The sequence below is a fragment of the Lycium barbarum genome, chromosome 6, assembly GCF_019175385.1.
Source record: "Lycium barbarum isolate Lr01 chromosome 6, ASM1917538v2, whole genome shotgun sequence".
NCBI lineage: Eukaryota > Viridiplantae > Streptophyta > Magnoliopsida > Solanales > Solanaceae > Lycium > Lycium barbarum.
The window spans coordinates 109115601-109131465 of record NC_083342.1 but is presented as its reverse complement, the minus strand read 5'-3'; the positions used below and the strand labels follow the sequence as shown (position 1 = coordinate 109131465).

Below are 15865 nucleotides of genomic sequence, written 5' to 3'. Positions count from 1 at the left end.
TAAAGACACTTTGCTTATTACTCCTATAAAGCAGAGTTTTGGCACCGAGTAAAATCATAAGAAAATTTCTTGTAATTAGAATCCTTGTCCATAGTTGTAACATATATACATAGTTTCATTGTTTCCTGAATGAAGAACGCTTTCAATTAATAAAGTACGATAATCTTGCATCCTGTGTGACTGATGGTCCAGATTAAGTTACAGAGGCTTGTTGTCTTGATGGAGTAGTAGTTTATTTGTTTTTTTGAAAAGGTTATTGCACTTTTCTATCTTTTTGCAAGTAGAGGTAAATACTCTTCAGTCCAAAATTTTGTTGACGTTTTAATTTTTCCGTGGGTAAAACAAACTAATCCGACTGAAAGCAGTGTACTCTTTCAAATATAATAAAGAGGACAAGCAAATTGGAACTGAGGAGATAATTCTTTACAAGTTACCCCTGTTTTTTTTACAAGTTTTTACACTGCTGCATTAATTTAAAAGTCCTATATATTTCCGAAAAGTTGCACTTTCGGTCCAAGTAAAGACAGAGAAGACAAACCTTAAACTAACGGAAAACAAATACTTCAATGTAATCGTTCAATAGTTGAGAAAAGCAGACTAAACAAACTAACCAAAGACTTTCTTTCTAGAAACGACATTTGCCTTTTGTTGACGATTCCTTCACTTTTGGACTAAAAATGTCCATCTCTAATAAATATGAAAGACTTTTGTGTTCATAGTAATACATAAAGGACCAAAGTAAACCTAACCCTATATAAAAGGACTATATTTGATTCTTTCCTCTTCACTTCTTCAGAAAAAAATAATAAAAGACTATTCTGCAAAAAAAATAAAAAAAATTATACTCTCCTCGTCTCAATTTAAATGTCTTAGAGCCTGTTTGAATTGACTTATTTTAGGTGTTTTTAAGTTAAGATAGCTTTTAAGTACTTTTATAATTTTTGAGTAAAATAAAAATATGTTTTTAAACACTATTTTTAAGCCAAAATAACAAAAATAAGTCAAAACATCAGTTAGGATTCCTAACTTATAACTTTTGGCTTATATAAGTCATACTAGCAATACATGCCCGTGCGATGCACGGGCCGAACATGTCTATTCACTTTAATTAGTCAGCCTTTAAGGTTTGTATTTTGAAAATAACTTTTAAAAACATTCTAATGTTATTATATATACAAAATGTATTTTATGTACCATCACTTTAGTTGTAATTAAAAGTCTTTGAGATGGAAAGAGTCGGACTTTTTTTTATCATTATCATGACAATGAAACTTGTTCATTGATGTAAAAGAAAATTAGTAAGAATATGAGGGAAAATTAATATTTTGATTCTAAATTTTTTCTTTTAAATTCTTTAATATTTTATATGTATACCGACAAGTTGATATCCATTTCAATTAAGTAACTATTCAGATCCAAACATAAAAATCATTTTGTTGTATATATTGGATTAAAATATTTTTATTAAATTAATTTAAAAATATATTATAATTTTTTCTATTAATTGTTACAAAGAAATCAAAATTAGAAAGATATATGTTATATCATTAATCACCAAATTTTAATTCTAAAATGAAAATATAAAGTAATACATTTTATAAATGTAAAGAAACAATAATCATAGAATGCAAAAGAGAGTAAATAAGTAAAGTATTGACAATGAAGGAAAACGGAGATAAATGTCACTCCCTCCCTTGAATTTTACTTGTCGATGTTAACATATCAAGGAAAACAATTCTTCTTCTTATTTTACCCTTCACATTAATTATTCATTTTCAAATCATTTTCTGAGGCTATTGAGACTATATACCAATAAATATGGATATTATGATAAAATATATACTTGATTTATTAATTTTCAAAGAACGTGAAAAGTCAAAAGTGAACAAGTTATGTGTAGGAGCATTAAAATAACTTTTGGTGCAAATTTGCATTGCTATTGTTCGTCCTCTCTTCACGTTTAAAGTATTGAGAAAAAAGAAAAACGGGAATAATAGAAATAGAAAAGAAGATAAATATAGAATAGAAAAATAGACATATATTTTTAGTAATTGGGGCTAAGTAATATGGACGAAGGGAATACTTCATTTTTATTAATTCTTAAAGAACGTAAAAAGTCAAGTATAGTAATGTGACCAAGTAATATGGGACGAAAGGAGTACTTCATTTATTAATTCTTAAATAACGTGAAAAGTCAAAATGAACAAGTAAAAGTGCACGGAGGAAATAAATGTGTCGGAGAATTAAAATAGAAGTGCACACGTGTATACATGAGAAGAGAATAAATATTTAGTACTATGGCATATATCCACGTGGGATTTATTAATTCTCAAAGAATGTGAAAAGTCAAAAGTGAACAAATTAAAGTGCATGGAGGAAATAAATTTGTGTAGGAGAATTAAAATTGAACTGCATATGTCTATACATGAGAAGAGAATAAATATTCAGCTAGAACACGAAAAATCAAAAGTGAACAAGTAAAAGTGCACGGAGGAAATAAATGTGTCGGAGAATTAAATTTAAAGGGCATACGTCTATACATGAGAAGGGAATAAATATTAAGTACTATGACACATGTCTACATGAGATATAAAAATAGTTGGATAAAGTGTACAAATTATAAGCTCATGGTACAAGAATTTAATGCGGGTACAATTCGTGAAGCAGCGGGTACAAGGAAGGACTGCTGTGTTCGTCCCCTCCATGACACTTATTATATATATAAAGCAGAAATAAGATTTTTAAATCTTGCGATCCTAAAATAATGTGTGTAATGTCCTTTTAAATCTTATGAATTAAAACTTGCATATTTGAATTGTCAGTTAACTAAATATAAAAAGATTAGAAAAAAAGTAACACTTAAATTAGATCGGGAGTATATACAGGATTCGTATATATACAATCAAATCTCTCTATAACAACATCGTTGAGTTCGAAATTTTTTGGCTGTTATAGAGAATTGCTGTTATACACATATAACAGCATTTGACATTTAAATAATAGTTTGTTGTTATAGGCAAAAAAGATGCACAAAATCTATTTTTATTTTTAATGTTGTAATAAATAATAAATGATTTAAATTTTAAATCTCAAAGATATGAATGCTTCACTAACTAAACATTAAAGAAAGTTAATACAACTTCAATAAATTCATTACTGAATGTATAAAGTTTTAAGCTCTAAGGCCCACATTTTAAATCTACAGTACTTAAAATTAAATTCTTTCAAGAAATGGGAGAAATTTATAATTGTAGCTTATTTTGTAGAATCCAATCTCTTGGTGGTGGTATAACACTTGAATTTACGAAGATTTGCATGTAAGCTTTCAGCAAACGGGTATCCGATTGCTTTCCTTCGAAGGGATTCTAAGAATTGAACCATTGAATCTTCTAATCTGGTCCAAGTAATAATAGGTTAAGGTTCTTCGTCAGCACTTTTATTGTCGTCTTCGGCTTCCATATTCTCTTGTTCTTCCACTCTAATGATATGACAATAATCTCTTCATCAATGAAAGCAATGATAGGAGTGCTGCATCAAACTCCACATATATATTCGTGTGTAATATTCTGTCATAAATATAATATATTAAAATATTAAATTAAATATTTGGTCAAAATCTATATTAATTATGGGTAATTATAGATATTCTATTTTATAAAAATGGTTAATAATTATATTACCAAAAAAAGCAAATAACTGTTATATGAAGAGTAATTTTATAAAGAATGTATTATTATAAAGTTGATTGTTACTGTTATAAATAAAATATTGCTATAAAAAAGCAAAATATAATATAAAAAAAAATCAGTTTTAAATTTTTTTAAATGTTATAAAGAGGTTCTGATATGTGGATGCCATTATACATAGAGCCTGTTTGGATGGGCTTATGCCTATAAGTTGCAAACAGCTTATAAGCTAAAAAAAATAAGTTGGGGTAGTCTAACTTATTTTTTTTGGCTTATAAGCTGTTTTCAGCTTATAAACTGCTTTAGATAAGCTAAGTCAAATGGGTCCAATTATTTTTTTGAGCTTATTTTAAGCACAAAATGACTTTAAGCTGGCCAGCCAAACACTCAAAAAAGCTGAAAACAGCTTATAAGCAACTTATAAGCAACTTTATAAGCCAATCCAAACGGGCTCATAGTTATGACCGGACATGGCAACGAGAAAAGCATGGGGGCCGCCATCATAGCAGATATTTCTCCTACCTAAAGATATATTATTTTCTCTCAAAAAAGGCTATGAAAATTAATTCTAGAAGAAATAGCAGTTGTTGGTCGGGAAAATGAGCTAAAAGGGATCTTTGAGAGTGGAATGAAGAATAGGGGATTTTTTTTTCTTTTTTTTTTTCTTTTGTTATAAACATTTAATTAGGAGTTAATTATGAAGAGATGGGGTTGAATTAAAATATTTGTAAACTTAGGGTAAAAAATTAAAAGATCAAAAACTTTTAACAAAACCCAAAATCCCATCCATTAAAATATTTGTAAACCTAGGGTAAAAAATTAAACGGAAAAGGGCCAAAATTACCTCTGAACTTTGAAAAATAGTTCATCCATACCCTTCGTTATACTTTAGGGTCAGTTATACCCTAACCGTTATATATGGAGTCAATTATACCCTTATGTCTAACTACTGCCACGTGGCATCATCCTAACCCTTCAAAATTATTTTACCCTCAAATAATTTTTTACCCACTAAAATAACTCAACCCGATCCGATTTTTTTTCCAGCCCAAACTAATACGGAATTATTTTTATTTTTTTTTGTTGGAAAAATTATCCGTATTAGTTTTGTTGGGAAAAAAAAATCGGGTCGGGTTGAGTTATTTTAGTGGGTAAAAAATTATTTGAGGGTAAAATAATTTTGAAGGGCTGGGATGATGGCACGTGGTAGCAATTAGACATAAGGGTATAATTGACCCCATAGTATAACTGTAAGGGTATAATTGACCCTAAAGTATAACGAAAGGTATGAATGAGCTATTTTTCAAAGTTCAGGGGTAATTTTGGCCCTTTTCCGAAAATTAAAAGATCAAAAACTTTTAACAAAACCCAAAAAGTTGCTTACAATAAACAACAAAAAGTTGTTTCGACAATTCCTAGTTGCTTACAACAGAACTCCAATTCTTATGAAAACTTAGCAAACAATCGATTGTTGCTTAAGCAAATAGTAGTTGTTTATGTTAAACAACACGAAGTTGTTTATGAAATTGTTGGTTGTTTACATTAGAACTTATCGAACGGGTCATTGGATGTTCAATTGTTATCAAGTGAATACGTTGATGTTCAAATATTTATATAATCAAACAACATTGATTCCATTATCACTAGATTAGTAAGTTATTGTTAAACTATTGGTAGAGCCAATCAATTTTGCGAACAATTGTGATATTATTAATAAGTTGGGTTTAATCACTCATTGGTCGACTCGTTTGATATTTAATTGTTATCAAGTGAATACATTGACGTTCAAATATTCATATAATCAAACAACATTGATTCCATTATCACTAGATCAATAAGTTATTGTTAAACTATTAGTAGAGTCAATCAATTTTGCGATCAATTGTGATATTATTAATAAGTTGGTTTAACCACTCATTGGACGACTCGTTTGACATTTAATTGTTATCAAGTGAATATGTTGATGTTCAAATATTCATATAATCAAACAACATTCATTCCATTATCACTAGATCAGTAAGTTATTGTTAAACTATTAGTAGAGTCAATCAATTTTGCGATCAATTATGATATTATTAATAAGTTAGGTTTAATAACTCATTGAAGGATTCGTTTGATATTTAATTGTTATCAAGTCAATAAGTTGATGTTCAAACAACATTGATTCCATTATCACTGGATAAGTAAATTTTTGTTTAAACTATTAGTATAGTCAATCAATTGATGATAAAATTATTAAGTTGGATTTAATCACTCATCAAATGACTAGTTTTTACAAGAAACAAGGTTTTTATATTAGTTAATTTTTATTTGTGATCAATCAATTAATTTCCAATTGAGTTCATGTATAAGCAATAATGAGTTGCTTAAACAACTTCGTGTTGTTTATTATAAACAACCTTTATTTATTTAAACAACTACTAGTTGTTTACCTAGTTTTAATGAGATACAAGGTTATTGTATAAGCAACAAGGAGTTGCTTGAACAACTTCTTGTTGTTTATTATCAGCAACAAGTGTTTGTTACTGCAACAAACAATTGTTTATTAACTTTTCCGGCGAAGTGGAGTTGCCTGAATAATAATGTTGTTATTATAAGCAACAATTATTTTTTTTAAATTTCTTTTTTAACGAGAAATGATTTCTAGTATAAATAGTTAGATATTTTCTGAAACAACCAGTGTTTGTTTAAACAACTAATAGTTGCTTGCGTATTTTTTAAGAGAAAAACGTACAAGTTTTTTTTTTTTTTTTTGGTAAAAAATGCTTTTATTTTTGAGTTTTTGTGTAAATTAAAAAAACTTATGAGTTTTTGTGTAAATTAAAAAAACTTAAGGGATAGAGTCTCTTTTACCTAATTTTTAGAACTTGAGTCCTAAATTGTTAAATAAATAACTCAAAAGTCTGTTTTAATTTCATGCCCCAACAGACTGAAGTGTGGAGCAATGAGTAATTTGGCTTGTCCATGGCTTTGTGGAGCCTATGCTTATCCTTCTAAATTCTGCAATTTCCTATCTTCCAAAGACACTACTACCACTATCATATATTGTAGCAATTCTCAATTTACACCTCCAGGACCCGGACCCGGCCCGGGATTATCACAAAATGATCTCAAATTTGTCCTTCATGATGCTCTTGATGCGTTTGGTGTCAATACTACCCATGCCCGTGTATGTATTCTTTTTTTTTTTTTCTTTAAAATCAAAATTATATTGAGAAATTATGTAGACCAATTTTGATTTGTCATTTGGTATAATATATGCCTCGAGAAATACGAATAGGATAGGAATTGCTAAGAGTAAAATTCGAGAAGATTGTATGGCAAATCCTTCAACAAGTCCTCTATTGCTGAATAGAGCATCCACTCTGCATAGATTAGGCATACAGGCATTCTAGCCTGTTTTAGTGGAGGGCCAAGCTATTTGTTTACATCCTATTTTATTTGTGGCGTCCATGTCAACCCGGCAAAAAAATTAATTCTTTGATACATAATTTGTCATAGTTGAATGACCTTATTTACGGTGATTAACAGATAGCAAGAGAAGGTTTCTGCTCTCAAATTCGGAAATTATCAGATATTGAGAGAGAAACGAGTATTTGCATAAATAGAGGGGTTGATTTAGGAAAAGCTGCACTTCATATAGCAGCTGAGGATGATTCCCTTGTTTCACACTCCTCTGTTCCGCTACCTGTTGATGATTTTGTGGAGAGATTGGATCATCTTTCGATAGAATATTGCACGCGTTATAGCTCTTCGTTTACATCCTCTCCAGAACACTTCATTCACTGTTTAGAAAAGTACTTGTACGTTAATAAGGTAAGTTTATTTGATTTCTATCTTGTTAGCTTCTTTTAGAGTTTATTTGTTTTCATTATTTGTTAAGTTCCGTGTATCTCTTTGGAAACGAATGCTTAGTAATCAATTATGCACTGCTTCACCACATTATATCGTATTTTGATATGAAGAAAGAAGCTTACATGTTCCATGAGCCTAAAAGATTGGAACTTAAAGTATTGATAGCCTTCATCAAAAAAACTTGGAAGTGTTAATTTAGGAGTTTTATGAAAAGGAGGTGAGTTATTGCATCATTGAACGGTACCAATAAAGTGGGAGATTTATAGAGACTTTTGAGCCTAAGAAGCATGTCACTTGACAGCTTTTTGAATCGTGGTAGGAAGTTTCTACTTCGAAATTGTGTGCCCTATGCCATGAATGGTTATAATTCCTGAGACAAGTAAACTTGTCATTTACAGCAGTGAATCAAGACCTGATTCATTACTTGGATGTTTCTTTAAAGAGAGGTGAGGAGTAAGAAGTTAGTTGGAGTTGCAAGCAATATTCAATTTAAATTGCACATATCAGTTGTGATGTTGAGCCTTTGCTGGTTGATTTTTATACTTCTGTTCACCTTTCACCCTTTCCCATCATTATATAGAGCTGGAAAGGTGAACCATTTGTGAAATACTTCAATTATTGAAAGATGGCTCTCGAAGGGGAATACCTTCTTTTCCCACCCTTTGCTTTCAGTCAGTGGGAAGGGAACAAACCCCATAACTAGAAGACACACACAGTGAAACTGAAAACTGAAAACTGAAAACTATACAGCTAGGAAGAGGAAGACGGAATTTTCATCTAGAATTGGAAAACTTTTTTTTTTTTTTTTTTTTTTTCATTTTGCTTGAAAAAGGGCATGCAGAAGAATCCTTTGGTGATTAGTACAAATAACCTGTCTTTTTCATGCAACTAGATACAACTGCAAAATGGTGCACTAAAGAAGTTCCATTTTCATGACTGAGGCTGACAAGTATTATTGGATCTGATTGCAGCACAATATTTCATGAGGGAAACATGAACTTGATTATTTATTTAGTTGTGTTATTGGAAACGTGTTCATATTTCAACTAGATATTGTATCTGCTCGCATGTTTTTCCTTAATTTGTGAGTAGGAGATACTGGTTGGTTGATTGAGGTTTATGGTTGATCTTGTTTCCTCTATTGATCAACATTATTTTTCAAAATTCTGATATGGTTCAATTCACAGGGTTTCCGAAGGTCTGGTGCGACGAATCAATCAGAGCCGCGTGCTCTTTATCTTCACTCAGTGTGCCCCTTTCCCTCTTCTGTTTATCGTGTATACAAATTATAGCCTTCATGTTAAACCAACATTTTTTTGCTTTACTTCAGGTTTTAACACATCGTTGTGGTTCTGCTTCACTACTTTCCCTTCTATACTCAGAGATATTAAAGATGCTGCGCTTGTGGGGCCTTTTAAGTTTTGATATTGAGGTTTTCTTCCCTCACGATTCTTCGAGCTCCCCTCGAGGCTATTGCAAACAAAAAACTAAAGAATCTGATCAATCACATGTCATGACTGCACAATCGTTGCTAGAGGAGGTAAATTTTCCTCAGAGAGTGATTGAATCTATTCACATTTGACTTTCTTTCATTCCATATATAAATTCGACAACTCTATTAATTAGTTATTTGACCTGATTGAATAACTGATTGAAAGAGGTAGATATCGGTTTTACTGTATCACACTCTTATTGGCTGTGTATCTGGTTGCTTTGCTTTTATGCTGCTGACACCTTTTGTGCTAAGGCTGGGCCCCGTTTTGGACAGTTAATTTACTTACGAAAGAGGTATACTGCTACTACTGATTCGTTCCGTTTCCAGAATCTGAGAGGATATTCTGAAGAGAAACCTGCTAAAGCTACTTTCGGACAATACAACTACTCTTCATTTTTGCAATGGGCCTTCATGTAGTTGCATTTTCTTGCTGTCATATTTCCAAAAGCTCTCCATCTGATTGTCAATTAACTTAAAATTGGATGTGCTTCGATTTGTTTTATTCTGCTTATAGTTGCTCCATGTCTGTCTACAGATGCTGAAAGATTTGAAGGATGCTTTCTGGCCATTTCAGCTTGATCATACTAAGAGTCCTTTCCTGAGAGCAGCACGAGCTGCCAACTGTTTGGAAAGTACCAACAATTCAGAAGAAAGGTGTTCCAGCAGTTGCGAAATCCATCCTTAAATTCCCTGCTTATAATATAAGACTCCACTTGTTTGTCCATCCTTCTATATCAATGTTTTGATTTTGCAACCCATCCTTTTTGTATCATTTTCCATGCAGTGCATTCGAGCTTGCATCTGTCAAGGCTTCTCTGCATCGGCTAGAGCGTGGTGTTTGGACCAATGTTCGTTTTGGGGACATGAGACGTGCACTCTCTGGTATGTGCATTCAAGTTTTTCCCTCTTCCCCATGAAAAAGTAAGGTTATATTCTTAAGAATTATTATCGGCTCCATTAAGGCATAACTCTTGTACATTTCAATTTTGATAAGTAATAATTGTACATGTGATGGCACTCCAATAAACCTCATGGATGAACTAAAAGGAAACTATAAATTAGTGGTTATTCCTCAAATGTACAAATTCAGTCTATTTTCCATCAAAAGTGCTCCTATTTTTCTCTTTCCTAATGGCCCATATAAGTGCTCATGGCGATGTTCTGACGCCCTACGTCTTCTCTTCCGTCTTCTACAAGTCCAGCTAAACAATGCCTCCTTCACATTCCCTAACATCGTTCGTTGTATTCTGAACCATCTCATGACTCCCACCTACTCCCACCATAAGTGCATAGCTAGTCGGCAAAACAGAAGGAGGTGGTTCACATCTTTGCCTGATTGCACATTAAGCACCAACTAACATAACTGATTCTTCTTTTCCTCAAGTTTTCAGCTGTTGGGATCACTCCTCATGCCACTAACCAAGCGAAAAAGTATTCTTGGCGCCCTGGTTATCCATATTACCAAGCGAAAAAGTATTCTTGGAGCCCTGGTTATCCATATTGAGAGGTGCGAGAATCCTAAATCCTCCCTGATTAAAAGCTCATTGTAATAGGACATTACAAAGAAAGATCCACTGCTGCCTTCCCCCACTTCCACGAGCCTGGTTCCCGAATGATGTGTTATGTTCTTTGAGCATTTCAGTAAGTTTTAGAATTCCGCTACCTCCATAGCCTAAAGGTTTCTCCTTACTTTTAGGCCCAAGGAACACCCCTTCTGTAGCCTTTCATACCTGTTGGACTGTCTTCTACTTTTGACACGAGGCTGTGTAAATATTTAGGAATACTAGCCTAAAAAATTATCGCCACAAATTACCAAAAAAAAATAAAAATTATCGCCACACCATATGTGCTCCCAAAAGCTGATCCTGCTCATGTGATGTTGCTGCTGAGCTCTTCCTGTTCCTTCATAATGTTCCTCCACAGGTCGCACCAACAAGGACAGTGATGTTTTTAGTCCTCCAACCCATTTCCATGATTCCATCCATATTCTCCGGTATCACCTCCCCTCGCAGTGCATGCTCATTTGTCCAAATTCCACATTGCATAGTTGAAGGTATATGACAGTCAGATATATGCTGTCAGATTTTTTTCTTCATGACTCCAGTAGAGCAGGCTTCTTCCTGATCTCTGACGGTGATTATTTTGGATTTATACTGCTATAAAAGGAAGCAGAACATGAGCCCTACGAACTGTCTTGTTTAAAAACTTATGAACTGTAAAAGCGAGAAACTTTGATTCTGTTTAATGACTGATATTCCTTGGGGAATTTGGGTTCATTTATATCTTCTAAAAAGGGTTTATTGGAGGGGTACTAAGATGGCGTTCAACATTGTTTCTTAGGAAGCTATTATGGTCCAAAAATAGGCTGGAGGACAATTACTTCTGCCTGAACTTCTATGTTTCACTTCCGTTTTATAATTTGTGCTGATAAGAAATTATGGTGAGTTGACTGGAAACCAGTGCCAGCCTTTTTTTTTTGATGGTTCATGTGTTTTTTCAGACTAATCTAAAGAGTTTGGGACATCCTCCTTTAAAGTGATATAAAACGCTTCCCAATCTTCAGTTTGAAGTTTTAATGTGCTTTCTTCTGATATTATCCCAGAGGCTTTTTATTACTAGGAACCCGTTTGGATTGGCTTATAAGTTGGTCCAACCAGCTTATAAGCCATTTTTTACTTATTTGGGTGTTTGGTAAAATTGAAAACAACTTAAATTAAGTTAAAAAGTGCTTAAAATAAGCCAAAATCAAGAAGTTGCTCAACCCCAACTTATTTTTTTTTTGGCTTAAAAGACATTTTGGTTTGACCAACAACTTTGCCCTTTTATCCCTTATATTTTCTGTTAATTCCAATATTACCCTTCTAAAAACTCTTTAAGCACTTTTATCCAAACACTTAACTGCTTATTTATAAAATAACTTTCGGCACTTAAAAAGTACTTTAAGCACTTATGATTAAAAGCCACTTTTTTTCGGCTAATCCAAATGGGCTCTAGGTATACAATTTGTCTGGTCTATATTTGCCTGTTATGATATTTATTCTCTTGGCAGCATGTGAACATCTTATCCTCTTGCAAACTGATCCTAAGGAATTGAGAGATTATGGCGTTCTACTCTACCATTGTGGATTTTATAAGGAAGCACTCCAGTACCTTACGTTATACAAGGACCGAAAGGTAATCTTCCTCTGTTTAGTGACTCTTGCATTTGTTTCGTTTTCATTTCTATCATTGACTAACTTTACAGAATTGCATTATGCTGAAGGAATCGTCTGGTTTGATAGATAATATGGAGGAAGAAGCAGCTATGGAGAACTTAATGATTCGCCTTAACCTCATCTTGATGGAGGAAGGTTGGTCTCTCCCCACAGAAAACAAAGGTTTCCTGCGCAACAACTCCGAGCCCTGGTAATGCTTGTAACATTTCGTGTGATAAGCAGGTTTGGTTGTAATTGAAGTATGGACAAGCTTGTGGAATCTGTCCCTCCGAAGGATCTAATTAGAATAGATCCTCTGTAGAAATTTGTATACAAAGGACTAATGTATCAAAGTATAGGTTAAATGTAACAAAATATTCATAGCGTCGTGTATAGGAAAATACTATAGTCCTTTAACCCATAAAAATATTCTTCACTATTGCTAATTAACCAATGGAAGAATAGAATGCCTCATGGCATAATATGTTTGTGATGACAAAAATCAAGCAGAAACTGTAGTTGCTAATAAGCTTCTCTAGTAAGTAGTAAGAACTTCTGGTTAATTGTTCTGACTTCCGAGAATAAATGAAGTACACCAGAATCCTTATTTGTTATCAATCGTTTCTTTAAGTCTAGCTTCACTAATATACGGATTTTAGTTTTTTTTTTTAATTCGTTAATACTGAGTTTTAAGGGTGTGATTATGTTGCTCGAGATGATCTCTGTTATAATGCTGTATCATGAATGTAAAACAATGGGCTCAGATATTCTCCTTTCCAGCCTGTTTCTGAGAAGGAAAAAAGGAACTCAAATAGCCTTCTAGTATTATTCAATTTCAAATTCAGTTAATAGAATCGTGAAAAGTTCCACTAACGGGATTACACCTTATAACAACTTGTACATTTTATGAATTGTGAAAGTGTTGCACCTAATAGACTATCTGTAACTTTTGGCCTAGTGTTGTCACATGATGAAGTAGATAAATAATAAAGGGGGGTGAAACTTATAATTTCGATTTTAAATGCCTTATAAATTATAATAGGTCAAGCTCTCATCTCTAGCTTTGGACTTTGGAGTAGTTAGCCAAGTCCTTTGTTTGGTTACCAACTCCCCTTTTATGCGGTCGTGGTCACCTATCTCTAATTACTTTGATACCTCTTCTTTTCCTTTTTCCTTTTTCTTTTTTCGTTTCTCTTGGCTCTGGCACTTTTTAAGATTTATAAGTCTTTTTTGGCTGTCAACTTTAGAAATTAAGACGACAAACAAATGTCTTTGTTCCAATTTCTTGAGAGATCGATCTGGAGCGAACTTGTCGGCAGTACTATTAAACTCTAGCACATGTGAACAATTAAGACTTGCAAGCAACGAGTTTTTGCATCAAATCACTCTAGTTTCTACTATTCAATTATGATAAGGAGTAGAGGAAAATTCACAGAAGTGAAATGCAATAGGAGGTGTTCTGTGAGAGGAGAGAAAACCTGTTCCCAAAAAAAGTAACAGGAGAGGTAAAGTATGGATTCAGACATTGATTCCGTCAATTAAATACTTAATTAGATGTGCACACAACATCTATTTCAAATTAAAGTCAATTCAAACAATATTGATTGTACATTAAAACTTAAAAAGAAGAGGAATTACTATTCATCTAGCCGTTACATACGGGCAACAAATGGCATTTTTACAATCTTTTGGTTTGTAAAAGTGACCCAAACGTCATTAGAGAAAAGATTTCAGTTTTTGTAAAAATTAATAAGCAACACTAAAGCTGTTTTTGCAGTTCTCATAAATATTGAAGAGTTCTCATAAATATTGAAGAGTCCTTCTCTTATGTGTTTAATTAGAAAGAAGTTTTCAAAAGTTAAAGAAATCGAAAAAAGTTATCTACTTCAAGACTTGCAAAATTTGTACTCCTGTTTTGAATTTTGAATTTTTCTTTAGTCTTCACAAGATTTAGTCAATTTATTTTCTTTAAGAAAAAGAACTTTTCAAACATCAAATTGATAGTATGAAAGTTCAATGCAACCCACTCTCCCACTACTCCATACAACTATATGGCGTGCATACATGTTCCTTTAATACAGTTTCAAACTTGAAGTCGACCAATTTCTCCTTAGTTAAGACCTACCATATTCTATTCAAAATCGTGCAATAGATTAACTACTTGATGCACACAGTACAATCAAGGTGAAGAACAGATCTAGAAGTTGTGAAGCTTGAAGAACTGCAATGCTAAATTAGGGTTTCAACCAAGAGATTTAACTAGAGAGAGAAATATTGAGAAAGAGAGAAGTAGATGTATATTCATGAATGAATTGATTGTATGAGTTACAAAGTATATATGAAATGAATCTAATCAACTACTAAGCTGTTAATTTCTTTGCTAACCACTGTAACTGAAAGCTGTTTTATGACAATCTTCTTCAGACATTCTTAACTGGTGATAAACGGCTCTAAGATAATCTTAGAGAACACCACTGCACCCCCTAATTCATCTAACAAGTCCTCTATAATAGGTATAGGAAACTTATCCTTTATGGTCAACTGGTTCAATTCCCTATAGTCAACACATAACCTTCAACTTCCATCCTTCTTACCAACCAACACAACTGGTGATGCATAAGGGCTGGTACTATGCTGTATAACACCTTGATCAAGCATCTCTTGTACCAATTTCTCTATGATATCTTTCTTGACACCAGGATATCTGTAAGGTCTTTTGTTTACAGGATTTGCAGCTTTAACCAAGGGTATCCTATGATCAAAAGAACCTCTGTGGGGTGGTAGAGTAGTAAGTACTGCAAAAATACTATCATATTGTTCAATCAAACCAGATAGTTCATGAGCAATTGAATCACCTTGAGCGGCCTGAATGTTATGACATTGGATGTCCTCATTTTCCCCAGATGTTAATGTCAACATAAAGAACTGAGTATTCCCTCCCTCAATTCTATTCACTGCTTTAGCATTAGTGGATTTCAGCTGACTACTAGCCCCCCTCAAGACATGTTTCTTGCCTTGATACATAAATTCAATAGTTCTATTCTTGAAATCAAACAGTATCCTCCCTAATGTGTTTAACCATTGTACACCTATGACAATATCCACATTGCTCAATGGTAATAACAAGAAGTCAGAACTAAATGTGGTACCTTGCAGAAGTCATTGAAGATTTCTGCAAACTGAAGCTGTTTGCACCTTCCTTCCATCAACAACACTGACAGACTGTGCCATTATAGCAGTTGCTTTACACCCCAACTTCTTAGCCATATCTTGGTCAATGAAATTATGCGTGCTTCATGTATCAATAAGGACTTGTAAAGGTCTTTTTTCATGGTAACCAGTTACCCTGATAGTTTTGTCACGGCCCGACTAGGGGCCATGAAGGGTACCCGGAGCTAACCACCGAGCACCACTCCTTCTATTACTCATCCTGGGTTCATTCATTATTCTCATGCTTATAATCATAGGAAAACCATTTTCACTTTGAAACATATTTACTTTTATATACATAAGCCCTCCGGCTATCAAAATAATATACATACAATGAGGACATCGTGAGACCATACTACCCACACATACGTATCTATGAGCCTCTACTAGAGTACTAGACATATGGACGGGACAGGACCCCATCG

At 33.1% G+C, this 15865-nt stretch overlaps 1 protein-coding gene across 4 annotated transcripts; it reads left to right on the top strand.

Moving 5' to 3' along the window:
* The first annotated feature begins 6591 nt into the window (after positions 1-6591).
* LOC132645382 (uncharacterized) lies at positions 6592-12848 on the top strand. Of its 4 annotated transcripts, none has more exons than XM_060362342.1 (8): positions 6593-6855; positions 7218-7502; positions 8729-8788; positions 8872-9081; positions 9572-9690; positions 9821-9918; positions 12086-12210; positions 12318-12848. In XM_060362342.1, the coding sequence occupies exons 1-8, from the start codon at positions 6631-6633 to the stop codon at positions 12351-12353; spliced, it is 1158 nt and encodes a 385-aa protein (XP_060218325.1). In that variant the 5' UTR covers positions 6593-6630; the 3' UTR covers positions 12354-12848. The 4 variants fall into 4 exon arrangements, with proteins under 4 accessions (XP_060218326.1, XP_060218325.1, XP_060218327.1 ...); XM_060362341.1 differs by having other exon boundaries at positions 6594-6855; positions 12299-12848; XM_060362343.1 differs by lacking the exon at positions 12318-12848 and having other exon boundaries at positions 6592-6855; positions 11377-12113.
* Positions 12849-15865: the final 3017 nt, after the last annotated feature.

What these genes read in the sequence shown, in the direction of transcription:
- LOC132645382 (XM_060362341.1), top strand. Translation starts at nt 6,631, where the DNA reads ATGAGTAATTTGGCTTGTCCATGGCTTTGTGGAGCCTATGCTTATCCT. An exon ending in AGTACTTGTACGTTAATAAG is followed by an intron (nt 7,503 to 8,728) that starts GTAAGTTTATTT and finishes TTCAATTCACAG; the next exon opens with GGTTTCCGAAGGTCTGGTGC. An exon ending in GTGCTCTTTATCTTCACTCA is followed by an intron (nt 8,789 to 8,871) that starts GTGTGCCCCTTT and finishes GCTTTACTTCAG; the next exon opens with GTTTTAACACATCGTTGTGG.